Genomic DNA, 24,663 nt, shown 5'->3' with positions numbered 1-24,663 from the left:
GAGATTCCTACACGTGTGCGCCAGATACCCCGGCAGCTGCCACGATGCCTTCGTCCTCAGGGAGTCCGCCGTCCCGCCCATCCTGCAGGCACCCAACGCCGGCAACGGCTGGCTCCTCGGCGACAAGGGGTATCCCCTCCACACGTGGCTCATGACACCTCTGAGGAACCCCATCACCGAGCCGGAGCGTCGGTACAATGACAGCCACACTGCTACCAGGTCTACAATTGAGCAGACCATAGGGCTTCTCAAGATGCGCTTCAGGTGCCTTGATCGTTCTGGGGGAGCGCTCCAATACACACCATTCAGAGTGGGACGAATCATAGTTGTCTGCTGTGCCCTGCACAACATGGCCCAACAGAGGGGGGTGCCGCTGGAGGAGGCCCCATCCACACCCGCCACCCACATTGCGGAAGGCGAGGGCGAGGAGGAGGAGGAGGAGGATGCGGAGGAGGCGGAGGAGGAGGACGCGCCAGAGGATGTTGGACGACCCATGCGCCGAGCCGCGACTCACCGGGATGGTCGCCGGGCCAGGGACGCACTCATACGTCAACGGTTCTCCTAGAGTCAGACACTGCGAGGCGCTCGCATCTCCTCACCTGCACATGCGAGCGGCCATACCAGCCCCCTCCACTGAAGAGTGCTGCCAGTAATGCTGCACCCACAGCAGTGTGCCCAATGGGTGGCAGCAGGTGTTCGCCGTCATGATGGCCTCCACGGAACGCAACTATTGCACAAGCCGCGGAAGAATGGACGAGAGGTGGCAGGAGTGGTGAGAATAGACTATTTAATATCTGGAATGTGACATTATATAAGAAACAAAGTACAAAATAATAAACACCCTGGTGTATTCCCTTTGTGATTGTAAGGCCTTTGCAATTCTTCTCCGGGAACCCCTACGTGGTGCTACCCCTGTGGCTCCAGCAGAGGTAGTGGCAGGTTGCTCGTCTTCTTGCCTTGACCGGGTAGATGCTTTTGGCGGACGGCCCCTGGGTTTCGGTGCCCGTGAGGGCACCTCCACAGACTGCTCCTCCTGCACCGGGGCAGGGGCAGACTCGGCCACCTGGAGAGGAGGCACCATTGCGGGTACTGGTTGAGAGGTGGGCGACAGGTGGGACGTGGGGACGCCTTGAGAGGCGTCCCCGCTTCCATGTCCCCGGTCACCATCATCCCTCTCTTGGCCTCGGCCCACATCACCCCTTCCACCCTGCTGGACGGCAGTTTGGATGGCATGTGTGAGGCCTTGCAAGGCCACCCCTAGTGTATCCCTCAGCCTGTTGGTGGCGTCGGAATGTTGCTCACCCTGAATCCGTACAGACGTTGTCAGGGCCTGCATGGACTCGATCTGGAGCTGTGCGTGACGCTCGAGGGAGGCCAGCCTGTCCTCCACCGCAGACAGTCCCGCACCTACCCGCGACACTGTGTCGCCGATACCCTCCTGTGCCTGCGCCACCAATGCCCACATGCAGGAGGTGGACTCCTCCATCGCCTGCGCTATTGTGGACAATGCGCGCGGCACCTCTGCCAGTACCTCAGCAATTAGCTGGTGGCCCTCGACGACTCTCCTTTTCACTGGTGGCCCCCTGGGTTCAGCATCTGGGTCCGGCTGAGCAGAGCCTGGAGATGAGTGCTCCCTCCGTCGCGGACCCTCCGCGGCTGCCCCTGCCACCAGGGTCTGCTCATGCTCACTCGTACGCAGTGACTCACCAAGTGCTACCCCAACTAGTTGGCGAGGGGGACCCACCGAGGTGCGTGTCTCTGCGCTGGTGGATGGTTGGCTCTGATGTGACGATGCACCCTCAGAGACCGCCATGTCCTCTGAGGAATCGCCCTCCACGCTCGCTTGACCCAAAGACGGACCTGCAAGAGAACAGAGGGCACTTTGAGGCATGTGGACCAACTTGACAGTGCGCCTGATGGCAGGTGATGAGACGGTAACTCGCGATCATGGGTGTTGAGTGTCAGCTTTCCCTTACCGGCCGTTTCGGCAGCGACACACTCGCCATCGGCCACCGACAGGCAATGTCGCGTGCGGGCGAGGTCGAGCGCCTCCACCTCTGCGTCGGTGAGCTCCACCACTTGCGGCGGCCCACCTCCGGTGCGTGCCCTTTCCCTATTGTTCTTGCTTCTCTTCTCCTGTGAAGGCAAAACACAGATGTGTGAGTGGGTGCGTCTTGCATCGTGAGACGCATCGAGCATCGGTGTGGTTGGGTTGAGCGTGGCGCGGAACGGATGGGAGGAAGCGTGGGCCACGTGCCCATCCCATTGCATGGGGATTGGGGTGTGTGGTAGTGTTCGGGTGGGATCAGGGACGGTGGGTACTTGCGTGCACGGCGAGGATGGTGAATGAGTGGCTGTGAGGATTGCTGATGGAGCGCAGTGGTGGCTGTGCAGGAGGGGGTTGTGATCTGCTTGGCGTGATGGTGGGGACGGGATGTGGGAGGGTGCGTTGGTGTACTCACCTTGCCAGACCTAGTCAGGTCATTGAAGCGCTTGCGGCACTGCTCCCAAGTCCTTGGGGTGTTGCCCCTGCTGCTCACCTCCGCCGCCACCTCTGCCCATGCCTTCCTGGTTGCGGCGGCAGGGAACTTGCACCCATCTTCTGGGAAGAGTGTTTCCCTCCTCCTCCTCACGCCCTCCAGCATCAGCTGCAGTGCCAGATCTGAAAAACGGGGCGCAGCCTTTCCCCTTTGTTGAGCCATTCTCCCAGACCTCTTGCTTGCAGCAGGAGGGGCTTTGGGAGACTGCCCCTTTAACTGGAGCTCCTACATCGCGTCGACGGTACTGCGCATGCGCAGCCGGCCGGCACGCAGCTGGGGAGCGCAGAACCCGGAAGCAGGGCTTAATGGGTCCAATTATCCCGCGATCGCGTGGGGGACGCACACAATTAGCCGTCCGCGTTTTCCACGCTCCCGGAGGACCACCCGCTGGGAACCCGCAGGCCTGCTAAATTTGAGCCCAAGGTCTCTGATAGTGTGGAGGGCAGGAGTGATTAAATGACAAAAGGTATGATGGTGCAAGGCAAGAAGGATGGTAATGGAACAAGTAAAGAAATAAAAGATGGGTCTGGAGGAGCTTTAAATGGCAACAGCAGAACTATTACCAGCACCTGAGAAAATGGGAGCAGTGGTTATGATCTGAAGTTATTGAAATCAATGTTGAGTCCAGAAGGTTGTTAAGTGCCTAATCGAAAGATGAGGTGCTGTTTCTCGAGCTTCCATTGAGCTTCATTGGAACAGTGTAAGAGGCCGAGGGCATGGAGTGGGATGGAGAATTAAAATGGCAAGCGACAGGCAGGTCAGGGTCACGCTTGCAGATTGAGCGGAGGTGTTCAGCAAAGCGATCACTCAGTCTGCATTTGGTCTCCCCAATGTAGAGGAGACCGCATCGTGAGCAGCGAATACAGTATACTAAATTGAAAGAAGGACAAGTAAATCACTGTTTCACCTGGAAAGGAGTGTTTGGAGCCCTGGACTGTGAGAAGGGAGGAAGTGAAAGGGCATGTGTTGCATCTCCTGCGCTTGCATGGGAAGGTGCCGTGGGGAGGAGAGCGGGTGTTGGAGGTGATGGAAGAGTGGACTAGGGTGTTGCGGAAGGAGCAGTCCCTGCGGAATGCTGAAAGGGTAGGGAAGGGGAAGATGTGTTTGGTGGTGGGATTGCGCTGGTGGAAATAGTGGAGGATGATAAATTGAATATGAAGGCTGGTGGGGTGGAAGATGAGGACAAGGGGGACCCTATCATTGGTTCTGGGAGGGAGGGGAAGAGATGAGGGCAGAAGTACGGGAAATAGGATGGACACGGTCGAGGGCCCTGTCAATTACAGTGGAGGGGAATCCTCGGTTGAGGAAAAAGGAAGACATATCAGAAGCACTGGTGTGGAAGGTGGCATCGTCAGAACTGATGAGACGGAGAAACTGGGAGAAGCAAATAGAGTCCTTACAGTAAGCGGGGTGGGGGGAAGTGTAATCAAGGTAGCTGTGGGAGTCGATTGGCTCATAATAGATATTGGTTGACAGCCTATCCCCAGAAATGGAGATAGAGAAGTCGAGGAAGGGAAGGGAAGAGTCAGCGATGGACCATGTGAAGACGAGAGAAGGGTTGAAATTGGAAGCAAAATTGATGAAATTTTGCATTTTGGGGCGAGAGCAGGAAACGGCACCGCTACAGTCATCAATGTACCAGAAAAAGAGGTGAGGGACGGGACCTGAGTAGGACTGGAACAAGGAATGTTCCACGTAGCCCACAAAAAAGCAGGCATAGCTAGGTTCCATTCAGGTTCCCATAGCGACACCTTTTATTTGGAGAAAGTGAGTGGAGTCAAAGGAGAACTTGTCCAATGTAAGAACAAGTTCATCCAAGCAGAGAAGAGTGCTGGTGGATGGGGACTGGTTGGGCCTCCATTTAAGAAAGAAGCGGAGGGCCCGCAGGCTGTCCTGGTGGGGGATGGAGATGTAGAGGGAATGGATGTCCATGGTGAAAAGGAAACGGTTAGGGCCAGGGAACTGGAAACTGTTAAAATGGCGGAGGGCATCGGCAGAGTCGCGGATGTAGGTTGAAAGAGATTGGACAAGGGGAGAAAAAATAGAGTCAAGATAGGAAGAAATAAGTTCCGTGGGGCAAGAACAGGCTGAAACAATTGCTCTTGTTAAATAAATCTGACTCATTACTCATTATTAAATCTAATATGGCCTGCCCCCTTGTTGGTTCTAGGACATATTGTTGCAGAAAGCTGTCCTGAACACACTCAAGAAATTTACTACCTTTCTGACATGAGCTCGTCTGCTTATCCAAATCAATATGAAAGTTAAAATCTCCCATTAAAACAACTCTGCCTTTGCTACGTGCTTGTCTAATCTCTGCATTTATACATTCTGCCACTTCACAGCTGCTACCAGGGGGCCTATACACAACTCCCACTACAGTCTTAAATCCTTTTCTATTTCTTAATTCTACCCATAAAGTCTCCGCTGCCAGCTTACCTCTCGTTATATCCTCTCTTATCATTGAAGTAATTTCATCTTTAATCACTAAGGCTACTCCTCCCCCTCTACCAGTTTCCCTATCCTTCCTATAGACCTTATAACCTGGTGTATCCAGTTCCCAGTCCTGACCGTCTTGCAGCCATATCTCAGTAATGGCTATTATGTCGTACCCTCTAAGTTGAATTTGCGCCTGCAATTCATTCAATTTGTTCCTTATACTCTGTGCATTTGTATAAAGAATGCTTATTTGGGCCACACACCCTAACCTGTCATCCTGCTGTAATGTTGCTTTTCTCACACATTTCTTATTTCTCTCTCCTAATTTAGTTACTTTACATCTTTTAGTTTTGCCTTTACCTGTAGTGCCTAAAGCATAATTTCTGACTATCACTCTACTTTCTTCCTTTTCATTTGTTTTAGAATTATTATTTATACTACCTTTTCCAACTGAGTCCTCCCCCCTGCCCCATTTACTAGTTTAAAGTCCTTGTGACCGCCCTATTTATCCTTTCCGGTAGGACCCTGGTACCAGCCCTGTTCAGGTGGAGCCCGTCCCAATGGTACTTTTCCTTCCTGTCCCAGTACTGGTGCCAGTGTCCCATGAAATGGAACCCCTCTTTCCCACACCACTCCTTCAGCCACATGTTCACCTCCCTAATCTGCTTATCCCTACACCAATTTGCACGTGGCTTGGGTTATAATTCAGAGATTATAACCCTTGAGGTCTTTTTTTTAAATTTAGCTCCTAGCTCCTGGTACTCTCTGAACCTCTTACCCACTCTTTCCTATGTTGTTGGTCCCAACAATGACTGGATCCTCCCCATCCCTCTCAAAAATCCTTTCAAGCCGGTTCAAGATGTCCCTCACCCTGGCACCAGGTAGGCAACATACCATGTGGGATTCTCAATCCTGTTTACAAAGGATACTATCTGTCTCCCTAATTAGTGAATCCCCTACAACTACCACATCACACTGCTCCTCCTCCTCCTCCTCCTCCTCCCCACTTTGGACAGCCTCCTGCTCCTGGGTGTCATGGTCAGCATTCTGGCTGTCCTTCTGACAGTCTTTATCCTTATCCTCACAGGTGGCAAGTACATTGTACCTGTTGGATAGGATCAGTTTCTGCGGATCCTCGTTCTCTATCTCACCTGGGTACACTATTGGTCACACCAACCTTTTTGATCCTGTACCTCTCTAAGAGGTGTGACCGAGGTCTGGAATAAACTGTCCGGATACTCCGCCTCCCTGATGTGTCAATAGTGGCATTATATTGCTCTAAATAGCCCCTAAATACCTAACTTTAGATTAAAAGAAGTTTTGTGAACTTTCAATGATGTTGAAACTAAAAGACCTCATTGATTGTTAAAATGATCAGAGCAAGTTGGGTGACTTATTTGGAAGAGGTGTGATACAACCCTTTCATGCCGCTGTGTGTCAAAGTCAAGAAAAATAATCTCATTTTTATATACGTAGATTATGAAGAGCATGCAAAACATTCTGTCTGTTCTCTTTACAACCCAGTGAACGAGAGTATTATTAGTAGAATTAGGAGTGGTGAATGATTAATTTGACATTGTGCTGTAGAGAGATTTGACAGATGGGACAACGCTGGAACCATCCGATCTATCACGGAAGAAGAGGGCATTTTTACGTTACAGTGTAAGCACACTGGTTTTTTATGCTCCGGTGTAGTCTTATTAGGCGTACATTTGCAGTATTAATCTGAATCTGTTTCCATTTGTAGCCTGCATCTCAAATTGGTCAACACAATCCATCAAACTCATATCATATGTCATATTTGTTATTTGTATTGCATGTAATCTTGGACAATACTGTCTCACAGTTCTAGAAGTGATTATTAACTCTGTTTTGAATGTATTTCTGTTACATTGTTATATGATGTAAAATAATCTAAGGAAGAAGGAACTTGTATTTATATGCAAGTATAGAACCTCATAGCCTTTCTTGAGTTTTCTTTTAATTTTCCGTCCACTATTCTCCCTGTATGTCCTGAAGCCATTGTGCCGGAGTACAGTTCCTTAGGCGCTTGCTAATCATTTTGTGAAGCAAAATGGTGATGAAGGGCACCACAGTCAAGCCAGATTCATCACCTCACAAACATACATATGTCTACGTGCACGCACATACCTTCCAGCAAGAATCACTGATTGGGAATCCAGGCAGATTTGTCCTGTCCCTAGCCCGGTAGTGATACTTGAGGCGCCAATATCACTGTGCCAGCTAAGACCAGCTACTTGACCCAGTTCTTAAACATCAAGGGGTTAAACCAGAGAAGTGCTCTTAGTAAGTATATTTTAAATACAATGCTTTTTATATTATGTGACAGATATGCCTGAAAGAGCCTCAAAATTCCTACAGACTTAGCTCCCCTGTTGGCTCAGTGGTTTTATCCAGTATACAGCTGAGCCATACAGCTCAAAAATGGTCCCTGGTTCAATGCCTGGTTTGTGCTGAGTCAGCTGATAGCAGCAGGAGGGATGGTAGAAGTACTACAATTGACCTTAGCAACTGGGGTTAGGAAGAGGAAAATCAGATAGGGTTCCTACTCTAATCAACAACTCTTGCTAAAAATGTGTGTGGAAAGTGGGGGGAGGAATAATTGAGCTTGTCTGTGATAGCGCCCATAGTTCAATAGCCTAATAACATTCATTGTCAAAATTCAAACACATGGAACCATACTTGGCAAGATGCCAATGTCTAGAGAACAGGGGACAAAGTTGGCAACAAAAATGTCTTCAAAACTCCTTGTCATCATTTTAAAAGGAACTGACACATTGTAGAGTGGCACATATATATACGAGAAATCCAAGCCTCATAAGTTACTGCAATTCGCATAGTGAGCATTTTTTAAAGGTCCTTGAGGGAAAATCAGTAGTGCTTGGAATTGCAAAATTGCATCTCCTTTAGAATGTAGTATAATTTCTATTAATACATTTTGGACGAACAGAAACACTTGGAATCAAGATTATATGCGGATACAAAGAAAGCAAGTTTGTTCATTTCTGTGTGCCTTCAGGTGCATTCATCATTGTATTTTGCTGCATTCCCTTTATTTGTTTTCTCCAGGGATATAACTCTTGAGTAAAAATAACCATTAGTGGTATCTGCACTGCAGCACAAAAAACTCATTTGCATACTTTGGTAGAATGCCAACTGACTAAGCAGAATCTGACAATGTTACAAATCTGTTTTACATCCAAGGTAATCAAGCTCTTAATACTGATTATTTCCCAGTGTATGGTAAAAACTGCAACACTGAACAAACATAGATTGTAGAAGATGTAAAGGTGATTATTACTCTTTTTAGTTTTGTTTGAAAAGCTTTATTTTTTGTTCTATAAACATGAGACATAATTTGTGTCAAAATGTTGTTGCACTACTTATATATCCCAAGGCAGTTGCATCCATTCTGCCTCTGCAAAATAGCAAATACCCTCTTTTCAGTCCCAGAAACAAAAAAAAATAGATATCCCAATCTTTAAACCCATATCTGAAATTGTAATGAACAAGCATACACATAACTTATGTCCGAATACTTTGTGTCTATCGTACTGTTACTTTGAATTCAATATCTTTGTTTTTTTTCTGCATGAAAAAATACATTTTGAAATCTATGCACCATTTTTAGAAGTTCAATTTCAATTTAGTAGTCAATTGTGATGAAAGAAAACTCATGCAAAATATACATTAGAAGTATAAGTTGAATAGTACTTTATTATGTCATTGAAGACTCCATTTTTGCACCATTAAACACCCATGCAGATGGAATTGACGGGTCACTGCAAATAATCCAGTGCCATGAGCATTATGCTGAGGTAAATTCTGGCAATCTCTTCATCTGTGTTTTGTGCCATTTTAATAACTTTGCAAATTCAGTTATTATTAAAATCTAGTACCTGAAGTATGACTTTGGGGTTAGGGGATCAGTGGAAGCTTCACTTTTGTATAATGGAAATTATGATTGCAGAATGTTGGTGCTTGAACATGAAGAGTAACCAAATCATCAATCTTACAATAAATGTTCACTCCAAACTAACTGTGAAATGTCCTCATTATAATGGTTGTACATCAATTGTGCAGTGATAAAATATATTTAGTGATTATATTTCACAAAGCTTATTCTATTTTACTAATTTATAGTAATTGCTTGTTCATTGGTTTCTAGGGAAACCTGTGTTGAACCAGGCATTGCCAAGATGGAAAGATCTTCTTGTGTTTGTGGCTGTGTTTTTTCCCTTCTCCCTTGCCTTGTTCTGTTCCTTTTCAAATGCTGATCATCTTTAATTTACACTGTACTTGTATGGTGCGTGGTTTGTAGATTTATAGTTTTTACTCCCAGTTTATAAGATGATATCTGACACTGAAACCATATACAAAAATGTGGAACTTGGTTGGTTCATCTACTAGTGACAAATTAATGGTATTAATGCATTTATGTGTAATATACATATTGTTCATGGTAAATCAGATGACAGGCTGTTTTATAAGAATAGGAGCACAATACCATGTAATACACAATTTATTATTCTACTTTAGGGCTATCCCTTTAGGCCACAAGGTTAATTATAATATCATGAGACCAATTGTTGTTGGGGACTTACTGAATTCTGAGGTCAATTAGGTATTTTCTGTTTGCTGGGAAAACTTGTTTGTAGATTGGAAATTATTGGCTTTCCTTGTCTTTCTTAACAATTTTTTTAAGTGTGTCTCCTGGAGTTAATTGGGTATTTTCTGTTGCTAGGGAACTTTGTTTGTAGATTGGAAATGACTAATGTTCTATGACATTAATGATTTAAGTTATCAAATTAAAATTTCCTTCTCTTAATTTTTTTAGATTGCTTTGCATATGTACCGAAGTGTAAAGGATATTGGTTTATATGTAACCTAGCAGATCTCCAATGGGATTGTTTTTGGTGGGTTTGAGGATTCCCAGTTATAACAAGAAGTGCTGGGTTATGGAGGTATGAGAGGGGTTCATATCGTCACTGAAAGGATTTGAATTAATATCAGCTCAAAAACTGCAAAGTATTTGTTGACAAGTTCCTGGAAGATAGTGGTTTCCTTACCCACTGCAGGTAGACAAACAAATACATTTGAATACAATTTGTTCAGTGTACGGGTTTTTATAGTGGAGGCCAAGAAATATATAAAACTTTTTAAAAATTAAAATAATGTGTATCTTTCCTTTATCTCTGCAACAAGTCTTAATAAAAATATTCTCTATAAGTAAACATATTCGATGTCAGGACTTTTAATCAGAACTTTCCTCCAGACTTGAATAATAGTACAGTCCTTCCAGAATTTACATATATATATATACTTGGTACTGTAATTTGGTCACTGGTCCTCCTGGTCTACAAATAATGGAAGAATAATCCCTCGATCAGACCATATGGCTTAGGTTATTATCTATGATGCAGGTTTGTTAAAAGGAAAACTTAAACAGTAGCAAAAGATCAATACAGTAGATTCTACTAGAATTCAACATTTAACTTACAACTGCTTGGTTTACAAAATCATAAAAGATATGAAGCATTCCTAATAGCACTGAACCTGGATTAATGCCCATAACACAAAATGTATGTGGAGCTTTCATATGCTCATCTCCACATGGGCTGCAGTACAGCACTGTAAAACAGGAAGAACCAGCAAGTAGAAATTATTTTTGTGGTTACAACTCTACTCCATCATGATCTCAGAAGCATGAAAAGTGATTGACAGTTAGATATCATATTACAAGTGAACAAAGTTATCAAATTAAAATGATGGTTTCCTGGACCTATTAATAATGTTAGATACAAATCCATTCACCTGTGCTTCCAAGCACCTTTAATTGATTTGTTTCATAACAAAGCAAGCTGATTTACAGGAAGTCTTCTGACTAAAATCCTTGGAATTCCGATACATTGGCATATCAACATATCTTGTCCCTTCAAATGGTTACTATGGCTACAATTACAGCTAAAGGTAAATCTATATTCCATTTGCAATAAACATGTCAAAGTGGCCTGAGCATAATGCATGTCTCCAAGGCTTTTATATATGAGAAAAATGTTCAATGACATTAATGGTTTCTGATTTTTCACAGTTACCGCAGAAAAAGAATTCATGCTTTACCTTGTTTTGAGGATTTATTTTTTAAAAAATCTTATTATTTTCACTGTTTCAATGTGGGCGTTGCTCGTATTAAGTCAGATAATATGCTGTTTTATATAAGCAAGAGTGCTATGCAATGTAATGCACAATATATTGTTCTGATGCTGGGGCGAAATGTTCCATTAAGGCCACAAAGTGTAATTGCTGTTAAGAGCACACTGGATGTCTTCATGCAGGCCAGAACCTTAGCTTTTTTTAAGCATGATTAGTACGAACAATTAAGAGTCTGCACACATTCAGTGTCAGGAATTTTCTATCCTGGTAGAGTTTCTGTACAGACAGGAAATGCATTCTTGATGTATGTTATATAAATTTGCACTGTTAGCAAATCCTGGCTCCTGCACTTGGAAAGGCCTAGTTATCAAGGGCAGAAAAAATGCCAGCTTTTTCTTTTTTTTTTGCTCTACTTTTGACACTGAAGTGTGACATCTGAAGTATGATGCATATATAATATATATATATATATAAATCTCTGCCTTTGGTGTATCGGCGCATAGTTTTTCTTAGCAATCTTTGTGAAAGGTAATTAAAGTTTGTTGAGTGTTTTATGACAAACAGACTGTAACTGAGAGGAGACATGTTGGCTTCACAAATATATACAACTACGATTTTTTAGCTGTCAAAATATACATCTCCAACGAGAAAAGGCCCAATCATCACCCCCTGCCCTACAATGGCACCATTATCATTGAGTCCCCAACCATCAACATCCTGGAGGTCACCATTGACCACAAGCTTAATTGGACTAGTCACATCAACAATGTGACTACAAGAGCAGCGACTGAATACTCTGACAAGTGGCTCACCTCCTGTTCCCTCAATGCCCCTCCACTATCTGCAGGTTTAAGTCAGGAGTGTGATGAAGTACTCACCACTCACCGAGATAGTGTAGCCACAACATGCAACAACACTCAAGCTTGACACCATCCAGGACAAAGTAGTCTGCTTGATTGACAATCCTGCCACTGAATTCAATGTCTACCCCCTCCACCACTGATACACTGTGGCTACAGTATGTACTATCCACAGGATGAACTGCAGCAACTTGGCAAGCCTATTTTGACAGCACTTCCCAGCCTATAACGTCTGCCACCAAAAAGGTCAAGAGCTACAATGTAATGGGAATACCATAACCTCCAATTTCCCCTTCAAGTCACACACCATCCTAACTTGAATAGATACCACCATTCTTTCATCATCGCTATGTCAAGATCCTGGAGTTAGCTACCTGACATCATTGTGGGAGCACCATCACCACAAGGACTGCAGTGGAAGAAGAAGCCCCACCTTCACCTTTTCAGAGCAACTAGAGACGGGCAATAAATACGGCCTTGCCAGTGTTGCTCACATCCCAAGAACAAATAAAAAATGTATACTGAATACCATGACCATCATAGCAATTTTAAATGAGCAAAAATCAAGGAACTGATTAACCTGGAAAAGTATGTGGAGTATCTAACCTTATGGAGGTGGTTTGATTATTAAACCTGAACCAGTAAATTTAAAAGTGAGGACAACAACTGGTTGCATTCAAGCTAAGAAATGCATCAGTGCTTCTGTAGAGGATGACACATTCAAATAGATTGCTGTTTTGCAAGTTAGGTATATATTTAACTGAGATCTTACAAGCTATAAAAGATTAGATCCACCTTCTTACCATTTTCAAGTGTTCTAGTGTGCCTGGAACATGAATGTCTGATGTAGCAGCAACTTGGATGCTTTTGGATGTATATTCATTTTACTTTTACTATTGTTCAAGTGCAGATAATTGCATACATCTGGAATTTGATTTCCTTGTGCAGGAATGGGTTCTAAATTATGATGTCTAAATGATGGAACAACCTCATCATAGCAATGGATCATTCAGAATCATCCTACAATTCTTGCTAAAACATTTAAGGTAATCTTTTAATTTTTGTGTTTAATTGTTCCTTTGTTTTACATACCATTCATACATTATTTCACAAATGTGGGGTTTGCTTAAAACTGGAAACTGGGAACTGGAAAGAGTAGTGAGTTAGAACATTGCCTTTGGACTTCTGGAATATTGGTTTGAAATCATCCCTGACTGATGGGATGAAAGTTTGTCTTTTTCATTGGCTATAGAGGTGCAAAATAAAATTATTTTTACCATCCAAACTCAGTTCCTTGTGAATGCATTTCCACAGTCTTCTTAGACTGTGCCTTTAAGAAAATGCAATTTGGGAAGAAGAAGTGCTATCTTAAGCCAAGTGTCATCCATTGTTTTCTGCACTTCCGATACATTCAGATTGATAAGAGCTATATCTTCATCTCTGAACTAAAAATGGGGTTATCTCTGCTAAATATTCCGTTCTGCCCCTATTCTTTGGGTATGGATTGCTGGTAAAGGACATTACAGATACACATTAATTGCTTCCTTTTATGTTTCTACAGATATGTTCAGTGAAGAGAAACTGGATCTGAAAATCCCCTTTGGATTTTAAGGGCAATCAGTAAACTACTGTGTTGTCAACAGTATTCGGGATCATTTACCTTATTGTGCATTTTGCAATCAACATACTAACCTTGCTATTATATAAACCACTTGAGTAAGTCCTTTAGTTATGTAATGCTGGTAAGCTTGTTTTTCAGAGAATGACCCCAGTTAGTGAAAATATTTTTATATCATTTGTACTATCCTGGCTGTTAGGATCTACGTGAAATTTTCAGGTCTCTAAATCTGTTGAGCCGGAAACAGGATAGGTAGGTACCAACAGCAGAAAATTGGGAACAAATTGGAAATCTCACTCTCAGAAAAGCAAGCAAGATTTGGATATGGGATAATCCTCTGGTAGTAGGTGGTACTCCTCTGAGTTTGAAGTCATGTTGGGACAGATTAAGTAAAACTTTACTATGCGTTTCCCTATGCTATGGTTGACCTGGAAGTAGTTGATAACATTTGTTGTCTAAAGTGGAAAAGTATTCTGTACCCTAGTACTACTGATCCCTCATCTGGTGGAGCACAGTGGATTTATACATTGGATGAGTCACACAGACCAAGAAGGTCCCAGGTTCCAATCCCTGGTCTTTGCTGAGTTAGGCGATCTCAGCCAGAGCTACAGAGAAGGTAGGATTGTGCTTGGCTGTGATACCTTGCTGTAGAATAGTCTGCCAATACTCACTGTTAAAGTCCACACATGAATAGTGGTCCCTTGGTTGCGTTACCAATATTGTGCCAATGCCTGTAGACCAATACCCCAGCAAGGACCTTCACAAAAGTAGAGGAGAAAAATTGGCAGAGAAAAAGATTATTTAAATCTCTGGGACCATTAATTTAATTTTCAAATGCACATACTCATCACTGGGGTCTCATTGTCCCCCAGTGTAGATCATTCTATCAATGATCTGTTGGTGGCTGAAGCTTTATTTGGTGATAATAACAATGATGCCATTAATCTAGTCTTTTTAGTTATTCTCTTTCCTTCAGCCTACTATTCTTGCATTGTAAGTGATGCTTGGTGCTTAGTCTCATCAAACACAATGCTGTTTTAAACCCTACTTATTACTCTGTTGCTCTTAAATTGAAAATATTAGTTTTCTCACCAGTTTCACAGATCTCAAATAAGCTAACTTGACCTCGTAGTGTGAGATTTATTTATATCAAGTATATCGTAAAATTAATAGTTTGTTAATTTTAAACTCTGTGAAATTGAAAAAAGATTGGTTTAAATTAAATTATAAAAATTGAAAACCATTGGTGATCACAATTTTTTTTTCTCTTTCTCTTTCTGGGATTTGGTTCCATAAGTACCAACAGCCCTTTGGACTTTGCCTAAGATGTTATTCCCTAAATATGAGACTGTATAGTAAGTATTGGCAGTTATTCAACTGTAGGCCATCACAACCAAATCCAGTCCTGTTCTCAGCCATCATTCACTTACAGTAGAGGTAACTGAATAGCAGTTGGGAGCAGGAACTCTAGCCTTTTCCCTTCCTTAGCCTGTGGATACTGAGGCCAATTATAGCATCCCACAACACAGAACAGACCTCAAACCTGGGATCTTTTTTGTTTTGCATACCTCAGTGCCACATCACAAGGTGCATTTACCCACTGCTCCTTTTGAGGAGCCACAGGCAGTACATTTTTATTTCAGTCATATTCAGGATGTGATATTTTAACTTAATAGCTTCCTTGTTCTCCAAACATATCCTGATCTCCATAATATTTATTTTAGATTCAGATGGCTGCTACAATCAACTCTATATACTTATAGATATATTCAAAATGCCAGTGAAATCAATTTATTTTAGCATTGCTATTTAGCTGGAATGCTACATATTTTGTTTAATTGTTTGATAAACTAGTCAACTCCTATGACCTTACTCAGGGTTAATCAGAGGAAATTGAATATATTTCAGCTACATTTGTTGTACCAGGCTGAGAGAGGTTAGACTGCCACCTCTGGACCAAATTAAAATTACAGGCCTTCTTCTCATTGATTTTTTTTTGGAGGTTGCAACACTACCTGGAGGAAGTAAGAATAGCAGGCATTACTATTATTCTTAAAGTGTTACCCAATAATTTCAATGGACTGGAGTGTGACAACTTACCAATTCAAGATTTTAATATATTATATAGATATATGTTTAGCCCAACAAAGATAATTATTTTCCCTTAAATTTTCAGTCCTCTGTCTTTTCTACGCATTACCAATTTGTCTCTTTCCTCTTCTCCCTCCCCTCAATGCTGTGCATTAATTTGTCCAATGCTGAATCTGATTCCCAGGTGGTACTTTGATGCTTTGCCTAACATTTTTTCCAGAAAATACTACTTCTGACAAAAGTGTGAACTATTACACATAAACACTGAAACAAATGACAGATCTTGAGAAGGTATAATGTTCCTATAACAAAGTTGCTGTTTTATTCAAAAAAATGCAATCATTAATAATTAGATGTCATTATACATATATTTTAATCATGTCAATTTGCAGTAGTATTGATATATACTTCAGAGGCACATTGTATCTGTTAAGCTCTTTATTTATATATTGCACATTGTAAGTATTTGACAGTATTTGTTTTGGTGCACATTTTAGATTGAGGATGTGGTTTTTTACCATTGATTCATGACTGGTTTGTTATTTGATTAATATAAGTCAGCAAATACTTTTTATCATTAAGTGAGATATATATATATCTCATATGGTAAGTCATTTTAAATGCACTTATTACTGAGGCAGGATAATGATTCACACTCTTCAAGTGTATGGGCTTAGCATTCTGCATACATCACATTCTGCTATATAAGTTACCACAATGCATTTGTCTGTCTCTTTTGTGAACACCTATTGCTTACCAGCCCCTTGTATCATAACAAGGTACAATATTATCTTGGCAGTTTTTCTACATTAATCACTTAGTTCCTTGCTGCAGTATTTCTTTGGTGATTTTTTTCCCCCCACAAAATCATTCTTTATACCTTTTATTCCTCTGCTTTTTTAGTTTTGTCTGTTGTCTTGGCCTCTTCTTTAGTACTGGAAGACTTCTCTAATTTCCCCTCTTTGATATCCTTAACTTGTGTTTCTTCTTTAACTTTGGATGTCTTTTTAGACTCTTTACTAATTTGTTCTTTTTCTGCTTCCTCTTCCTTTTGACCTTTTGTAGACTCTGGGGCAGATTTCTTTACTTCTGATTTTTTCACTGTTTCTGTTGTCTCATCCTTTGTTTCTTTTTTACTCTCTTTTGTTTGACCTGTTACTTTTTCTTTAACTTCTGTTGTTTTTTCAGGCTCCTTCTCTGCTGTTGTGGAATCTGGTTTAGCCGGCTCTAATTCTGCACTTTTCTTTGATTCTTCTTTTGATGGTTCTGTTTTTTCAATCTTCTCTTGAGGCTTAGGCTCTGGTATAGAAGAGCCTTTCTTTTCTTCAGGTTCATCTTTGGGCTCTGGTTTTGTATCTTTCTTTTCTTCAACCTTGGGCTCTGGTTTTGTATCTTTCTTTTCTTCAACTTTGGGCTCTGGTTTTGTATCTTTCTTTTCTTCAACCTTGGGCTCGGGTTTTGTATCTTTCTTTTCCTCAGTTTTGGGCTCGGGTTTTGTATCTTTCTTTTCTTCAACTTTGGGCTCTGGTTTTGTATCTTTCTTTTCTTCAACCTTGGGCTCGGGTTTTGTATCTTTCTTTTCTTCAACCTTGGGCTCGGGTTTTGTATCTTTCTTTTCTTCAGTTTTGGGCTCTGGTTTTGCATCTTTCTTTTCCTCAGTTTTGGGCTCGGGTTTTGCAACTTTCTTTTCTTCCGTTTTGGGCTCTGGTTTTGCATCTTTCTTTTCCTCAGTTTTGGGCTCGGGTTTTGCAACTTTCTTTTCCTCAGTTTTGGGCTCGGGTTTTGCAACTTTCTTTTCTTCCGTTTTGGGCTCTGGTTTTGCATCTTTCTTTTCCTCAGTTTTGGGCTCGGGTTTTGCAACTTTCTTTTCTTCCGTTTTGGGCTCTGGTTTTGCATCTTTCTTTTCTTCAACTTTGGGCTCTGGTTTTGCATCTTTCTTTTCTTCAACTTTGGGCTCTGGTTTTGCATCTTTCTTTTCTTCAACTTTGGGCTCTGGTTTTGCATCTTTCTTTTCTTCAACCTTGGGCTCTGGTTTTGTATCTTTCTTTTCTTCAACTTTGGGCTCTGGTTTTGCATCTTTCTTTTCTTCAACTTTGGGCTCTGGTTTTGCATCTTTCTTTTCCTCAGTTTTGGGCTCTGGTTTTGATTCCTTTTGCTTTTCATCCTCATCGGATTTAGATTCTGGTTTGGAGGGTTCCTCAGGCTCCTTCTTCTTTTCTATCTTTGCTGTTTCTTTAGCCTCTGGCTCCTTTTCTGGGCTTTCTTCCTCCTCTGTTTTCATATCTTTTGTTTTAGTTTCAACTGGTTTTGTTTCATCCACCTTTTTCACTGGTTCTTTTTGGTCTTTGGTAGGTTCCTGATCTTGCTTTTCCTTTGGTTGCTCATTTCCCTCCTTTTTCACATCCTCTTCCTCTGCTTTTATTTTTTCTTTGGCTTTCTCTTCTACAGTTGATTTTGCTTTATCTTCTTCCTCAGCTTTTTCAGTCTTTGTGTCTTCTTCTTTCACAGCTTCTTCATCAGCTTTAGTTTCTTGATCACCTTTGCCCTCTGCTTTTTCAGCCTCTTCCTCTGCTGCTTCTTCAGCTTCTGCCTTTTCATCTTCCTCTTCAGCTTCTTCCTCCTCTTCTTTTCCTTCTCCAGCTTTTTCTGCTTCTTCGGTTTCTTCAGTTGCTATTGTCATTTCATCCATTTGTTCCACTGCAATCACTCTTTCTTTTTCTTTGTCAGCTGGTTTGGCTTTTTCTTCAGACTTGGCTTTAATATGGCTTGGCACTGTAGGAACTTCTATATAAGGATAGGGACTTGTCCCAATAAATCTTGATTCTTCGCCTTCCAGGAGTTTTCTTTACAAAATAAAATAACAACACTAATTATCAATAACAATAGGTGTTGCCTGCAATGTTACCATTATGTTCTTTGTGGCATCAACAACAACAACAACTTGCATTTATATAGCACCTTTAGCGTAGCAAAATGTCCCACATAGGGACTGTATTAGAACACGTGACCAAAAGCTTGGTCAAAGAGGTAGGTTTTAAGGAGCATCTTAAAGGAGGAGAGAGAGGTAGAGAGGTTTAGGGAGGGAATTCCAGAGCTTAGGGCCTAGGCAGCTGAAGACACGGCTGCCAATGGTGGACCGATTAAAATCAGGGGTGCACAAGAGGCAAGAATTGGAGGAGCACAGAGATCTCGGAAGGTTGTAGGGCTGAAGGAAGTTACAGAGGTAAGGAGGGGCAAGGCCATGGAGGGATTTGAAAACAAGGATGAGAATTTTAAAATTAAGGCATTCCCAGACCGGGAGCCAATGTAGGTCAGCGAGCACAGGGGTGATGGGAGAACGGAACTTGGTGCAAGTTAGGATAAAAGCAGCAGAGTTTTGGATGAGCTCAAGTTTATGGAGGGTGGAAGATGGGAGGCCAGTCAGAAGAGCATTGGAATTGTCCAGTCTGGAGGTAACAAAGGCATGGATGAGGGTTTCAGCAGCAGATGAGCTGAAGCAGGGGCGGAGATGGGCATTGTTACGGAGGTGGAAGTTGATGGTCTTGGTGATGGAGCGAATATGGTCGGGAGCTCATCTCAGGGTTGAATAGGACACCAAGGTTGCAAATGGTCTGGTTCAGCCTCAGACAATGGGTAGGGAGAGGGATGGAGTCGGTGGCTAGGGAATGGAATTTGCGGCGGGGACCAAAGACAATGGCTTCGGTCTTCCCAATATTTAGTTGGAGGAAATTTTTGCTTATCCAAGTCACACACCATCCCGACTTGGAAATATATCTCCATTCTTTCATTGTCGCTGGGTCAAAATCCTGGAACTCCCTTCCTAACAGCACTGTGGGAGAAACGTCACCACACGGACTGCAGTGGTTCAAGAAGGCGGCTCACCACCACCTTCTCAAGGGCAATTAGGGATGGGCAATAAATGCCGGCCTCACCAGCGACGCCCACATCCCATGAACGAATTTTAAAAAAGGATGTTGGACAAGCAGTGTGACAAATAAGAGACAGTAGAGAGGTCGAGGGAGGTGGTTGTGAGGTACAGCTGTTTACACTGTTTACTCATTAGAGTTAAAAAGAAAGACTTCTGAAGTAAAAACTGAAAATGCGAGAAACACAGCTTCTGAAAGAAAAAAAAATTGTAATCAAGATACATATCCCAACCTTACTCTATCTTTTTGAGATTCTACCTCATCTGCTGTGTATTTCTAGCATTTTTGTTTTTATTCAACACTATTAATATCCAAATTCCAATTAAATGATTTTGTTCCTTTTTATTGTTTTCCTTTTATTATGTTTCCGGCTTACGTTTCCAAAAACTGAAAAAACTAGCAACCATTATGCAACATTGGTTCTCCATGGATATTTTCGCTTCAAAATACTATTATAATTATTGCATAATTTAGTGCAGGATTATCTATAAAGATATTGTGAGATATTAGCTTATTTCCCCATTCCGCTGACATTTAGACCGTATGCTCTCAGACCCGCTTTCGCAACGTACTCTGCAGTTTGACATCCACACCCTTACCTGTAAGCCGCAATTTCAATGTCCAAAGCCATTTTAACATTGAGTAAGTCTTGGTACTCCCTGAGTTGTGCGGCCATTTCCCATTTTGTGTTTCTCAATTCGCTTTCAAGTTGCTGAACTGCTTCCTGTAATATTAAATGTTTTACAGAAATGGTTACGTACATTTATAAACCTTTCAATTATGTAAAATCCGTAATCAGATTGCACTGGTATATTAACATATGGAATTGGGAATTTAAGGAAGAAACCATAGAAAAACGTTGATCCATATAAGATATAAAACTTAGTTATACTAACACAACTTTGATATTAAACAACCTAAATCCGTTGCCCTCTCAAGGTCAGTTTTAAAAGTTAAACTGAAATTTAATTTGGATGTTTAAAACCTTCCTCTCCCTAAACCCTTTATTTTGTCTATTGGGAAAATAAGTTGGGTCACTAAGATAATTTTATCCAAAGACTACCTGGTAGCTGGAAACGTCTGCATTATGCCTGTCCTCCATCTCGAACCTTTGCCTCTCCAGTGAGTCTTTGGTCCCTTTCAGGGTCTCCAGTTCGGTATTCTTGGACTGCAGATGTCTACGATATTCTAAGATTTCATCCTGGGCTGCGTGGATGGCGTCTGTGTTGACCTTGGCGGCTTGGTTCAGTTTTTCCAGTTTCACTTTAAACACTTCATCGGTCTGGTTTGTAGTCTTGACTGCATGACCTTCCATCTGCGCCCGGATCTCTCGGAGAGCAGCCGTAATATCAGACTTGAGGGAATCCCTCACTTCTAAAGTTATCTGAGAGCCCTGGATTTGGTTGAGCAAATCTCTAACTTCCTCGTCGTGATTCGCCTTCATGTAAGATGCCTCCTCAGTGAGGAACTGGAGCTTCTTATCCAGATCTAGTTTCATCAAGCCTGCATCCTCGATATATTTGTTCAGAGCCCTGACATTGGCTTCGATCTCTTCCTTTATCCTGTTCTCATCGTCGTACCTCTGCTTGATGTGTTGGATGTCCTCCTCCAGGTGTTCCTGCTCCAGCTGTAACTGCGCCTTGTCATTGCTGATCTGCACGACCGTATTGCGCAGATCCTTGATTTCTCTCTCGTACAGCTCTCCGATGGCCGATCTGCCCGCTTGCTGTTGCCTCAAGGATGCAGCCTCTGCCTCCAGATTCTTGTTCTGAAGCTCCAGGTTCCTTACTTTGTCGATGTAAGTGGCGAAACGATCGTTCAGGGTCTGAAGCAGCTCCTTCTCGTTGCGCGTTCTAATGTCCCCATTGATGACCCCGGATTCCAGGCTCTCGGAGGAGGCAGTGATCTGAGAGCCGAAGCTGGCTGTCAGGCCTGGAGTAACCCGTTTGTAGGAGGTGATTGTGCTGGGACTCCGGGACCATGTCTGTGAATGGAAGCCGCTACTTGCTAAGGAGCCTGCAGAGCGGGACACAGGCCGAGGCGAGTCCCCCAACACCCTGCGGTAAGAGCTGGTGCCGAGCATTGTATCCAGACTGTAACTCATCGTGCGAAGGGAACAGTTGCACTGCAGTGGGGAGGGAGGAGGCTGCGCCTTTTATACACCGCAGAATGTGCTAACTTGGCAGGAACCTGCTCCAGCCACGTCTCACTCGCCAATCTGCTGAAGATGTCTCTTCCCCCCCCCACCCCGATTTATTCAATGTCGAAATATAACCATTTTAACCAGATCAGATTACAGAGATACTTCTACTTACGGATAAAGGTACCTAAATATCCACAGTTTATTTAGAGTAAAATTCTGTTTTTCTCCTCCCTGTTGTATATAATTAAATCGTGAAGGAGCAATTGGGTCTGGATATTCACGATTGTGATCATCATTTAACTTTATAACATAAAATGCTGATATGAAAACATGTAAGTAAAACTCGGACAGGTTTCACGGCATTGCTGGTGATGAGTAGTTAGTTCCCCGTTATTTTGCGTTTTGCCCTGATGTTTGGTTAAACTCCGCATCATCATTAATTATTCACGTTTTAAAGAAAAACGTATTACAAAGTCCAACATTACGTTTAAACTATTGTAAAATAGTTTGTATAACGTATCTACGTTTACACACATTTACTAGTGCGTGCAAAAGTTTATACTGTTCGGTTGGGAGATCTCAGATTTCTTAAACATTATTATGCAAACTGCGATGGGGCGATATTTGCTTGGATGTTTTGTATTTTGGTTATTTTACTGTTATATATACAAAAGGTAACCCCCGACACACATGAAAGTTTTGGATATATTCTTGTGAAACAGAACGTTATTTCAGCACTATACTTGCAGGACAGCGCCTTCCGCAGTGTCGTGTTTTACGACGGTGTGACCTTTATTGTAAAGTCATAAATATTGTAAGGGTGTGTCAAGCTATCCCATTAAATATATCAAGCCTTGTTAAAACAAACACCTAAGTATACGTTTATTTTTAATTACAAATAGATGAAAAGCGGAGAGGGATCTAGTAACTGTCTGATCAGCCAGCATAATTGTACAGAGTGAGTCATGTCAGTTGACTGGGAGTTGCTGCCAACGATTAAGAAGTGAATCGAGCTCTTAACATTAATCCTTCATGTTGGATATAAATCTTGCTTTGGAGTGCAATTAATTTTAAAGCGTTGTATAGTTAAAAGTAAGCATTATAAAGTGGGCTAGTAGATTTATTTTTCACAATGAAAATCCGTCCCCTCATTGTCTCAATGTAAGGTCATAAGTCAATTCTCCCATCCATTGAAAAACAAAAAAAGCTTTAATTTAACGATTATCTGCCGATGACACGTTCCCTTTATATATGTATAAGAGACTACAGATTGCGCCTACTGATGTGTCAACAATTTTCATTTATGTGGCGCAAATAACGTAGAAAAGCATCCCAAGACGCTTGAAAGAGAGGTATGGGGAAAATGGACGCTGACCCAAAGAAGCAGAGAATAGGACAAACATCCTTCATGTGTGAGCTTTCAAAGTGATTGTTGACGGTTGGTGGTGGCATCAGGACCCTGCCTGTCGATACCCATGCACTTAACAGAACAGGTCATAGAATAACTATTAACGCAGGAGCAGTGGCTAAATTTCCCCCTCCCTAGTCAAGTGTGACATGCCCAATTTTAGCACCATTGCTACTGCTCTTGATGAAATCAGTTAACAGTACCGAGTAGAGGTCAAACTTGGGACCTTCCTGCTCTGTATAGCTCAGCATCATGTAATTCATATAATCATACAGCACAGAAGGGGGCAATTCAGCCCTTCGTGCCGGTGCTAGCTCTTTGAAAGAGCTTTCCAATTAGTCCCATGCCTATTCTCTTTCCCCATAGCCTTGCAAATTTTTCCTTTTCAAGTATATATCCAATTCCCTTTTTACTAGGATAATTCCTAATTATCTACTAAGATGTATTTACCCAATGGCGAATCCTGCCTATCCTGCCAAAATAAAGACAAGTACAATACTTGCATATTGCCATTAGATGTCACCAGCACATTAATATGTCTCTATAGAGATATGTACCTTTGATATATTAAAAATCTTACATCTGTATACATTTCGTGTCTGCACAAATTGACTTTCTGTTGTTTTGCTTATGTCACATTTTTGTGTCAACTTGTTTCTGTTATAATTTCCTATGTCCACATTTATAATTGGTTTTGCCTATGTAAACTTGTCACTCTCACTGCCACATCGGGATCCCACAAATCATTCAAAAATGCTTTCTGAATTTTTTTCATCATCTTTTCTCAGTAACTGAAATTTTAAATATCTCAAATAGGGATGTAAAGAAAACAAAAGATCCAAAAAATTACATATTTCACAATAAAATGATTACATTTACACGCTGAAACCTCTTTTGTGTCTTTTAATGTCTTCATTAAAGTTTTTCTTTGAAGGCCTCAGCCTCTCCAAACAAAATGTAGGCTTTGACTGGATATTTTTATCTCACAACAGTTAGGAGAGGGCTTTCAATCACATCTGTGCATTCTGAGCATGTGCAGTTTGTAGAATTTCCCAGCATGCAACCTGTGCAATCAGCAGGGCAGAAGGTGTGTCCTCTCGTCCTGTAAGGATTTGAGTTTCTTTGTTTGAAAGAAATTGGAGACCAAATTCTCAAAGCTTCCATTTCAGGCTAATGATGAATTCACACAGATACTAGGGGTGAGGAGGAGGTAGAGGGGGAGGAGAAAAGGGGGAAAGAGGGAGGGGAGGAATGGGAAGGATAAAAGAAAGAGAGGAGTAGGAAGGAAGGGAGGGAAAGAGGAAGTAGAGGAAAAAGAGGGAGAGTGGGGGGGGGGGAGAGAGAGGCTGCCCTCTGCAATCTCTCCTCTCCTCTCCCCTCTGGTCCAATAAAAAAGATGACTTCCTCCCATCTTCCCATCCCCACTGTCTCTGGAGCTCCACATAGTTAGCAATACCATGAGTA

General features: G+C 42.2%; 1 protein-coding gene across 1 annotated transcript; it reads right to left on the bottom strand.

Moving 5' to 3' along the window:
• Positions 1-16,147: 16,147 nt before the first annotated feature.
• Positions 16,148-21,752, bottom strand: LOC137342390 (neurofilament heavy polypeptide-like). Its single transcript, XM_068006322.1, has 3 exons — positions 20,712-21,752; positions 20,248-20,372; positions 16,148-18,565 (listed from the first exon to the last, which is right to left on the bottom strand). Exons 1-3 carry the CDS (start codon positions 21,750-21,752, stop codon positions 16,606-16,608), a joined length of 3,126 nt encoding a protein of 1,041 aa, XP_067862423.1. The 3' UTR covers positions 16,148-16,605.
• Between the last annotated feature and the right edge of the window lie 2,911 nt (positions 21,753-24,663).

This window comes from Heptranchias perlo, chromosome 25 (genome assembly GCF_035084215.1).
Source record: "Heptranchias perlo isolate sHepPer1 chromosome 25, sHepPer1.hap1, whole genome shotgun sequence".
Taxonomy (NCBI): Eukaryota; Metazoa; Chordata; class Chondrichthyes; order Hexanchiformes; family Hexanchidae; genus Heptranchias; species Heptranchias perlo.
Note: the sequence above shows the minus strand (reverse complement) of the source record. Positions and strands in the feature narration are given on the sequence as shown.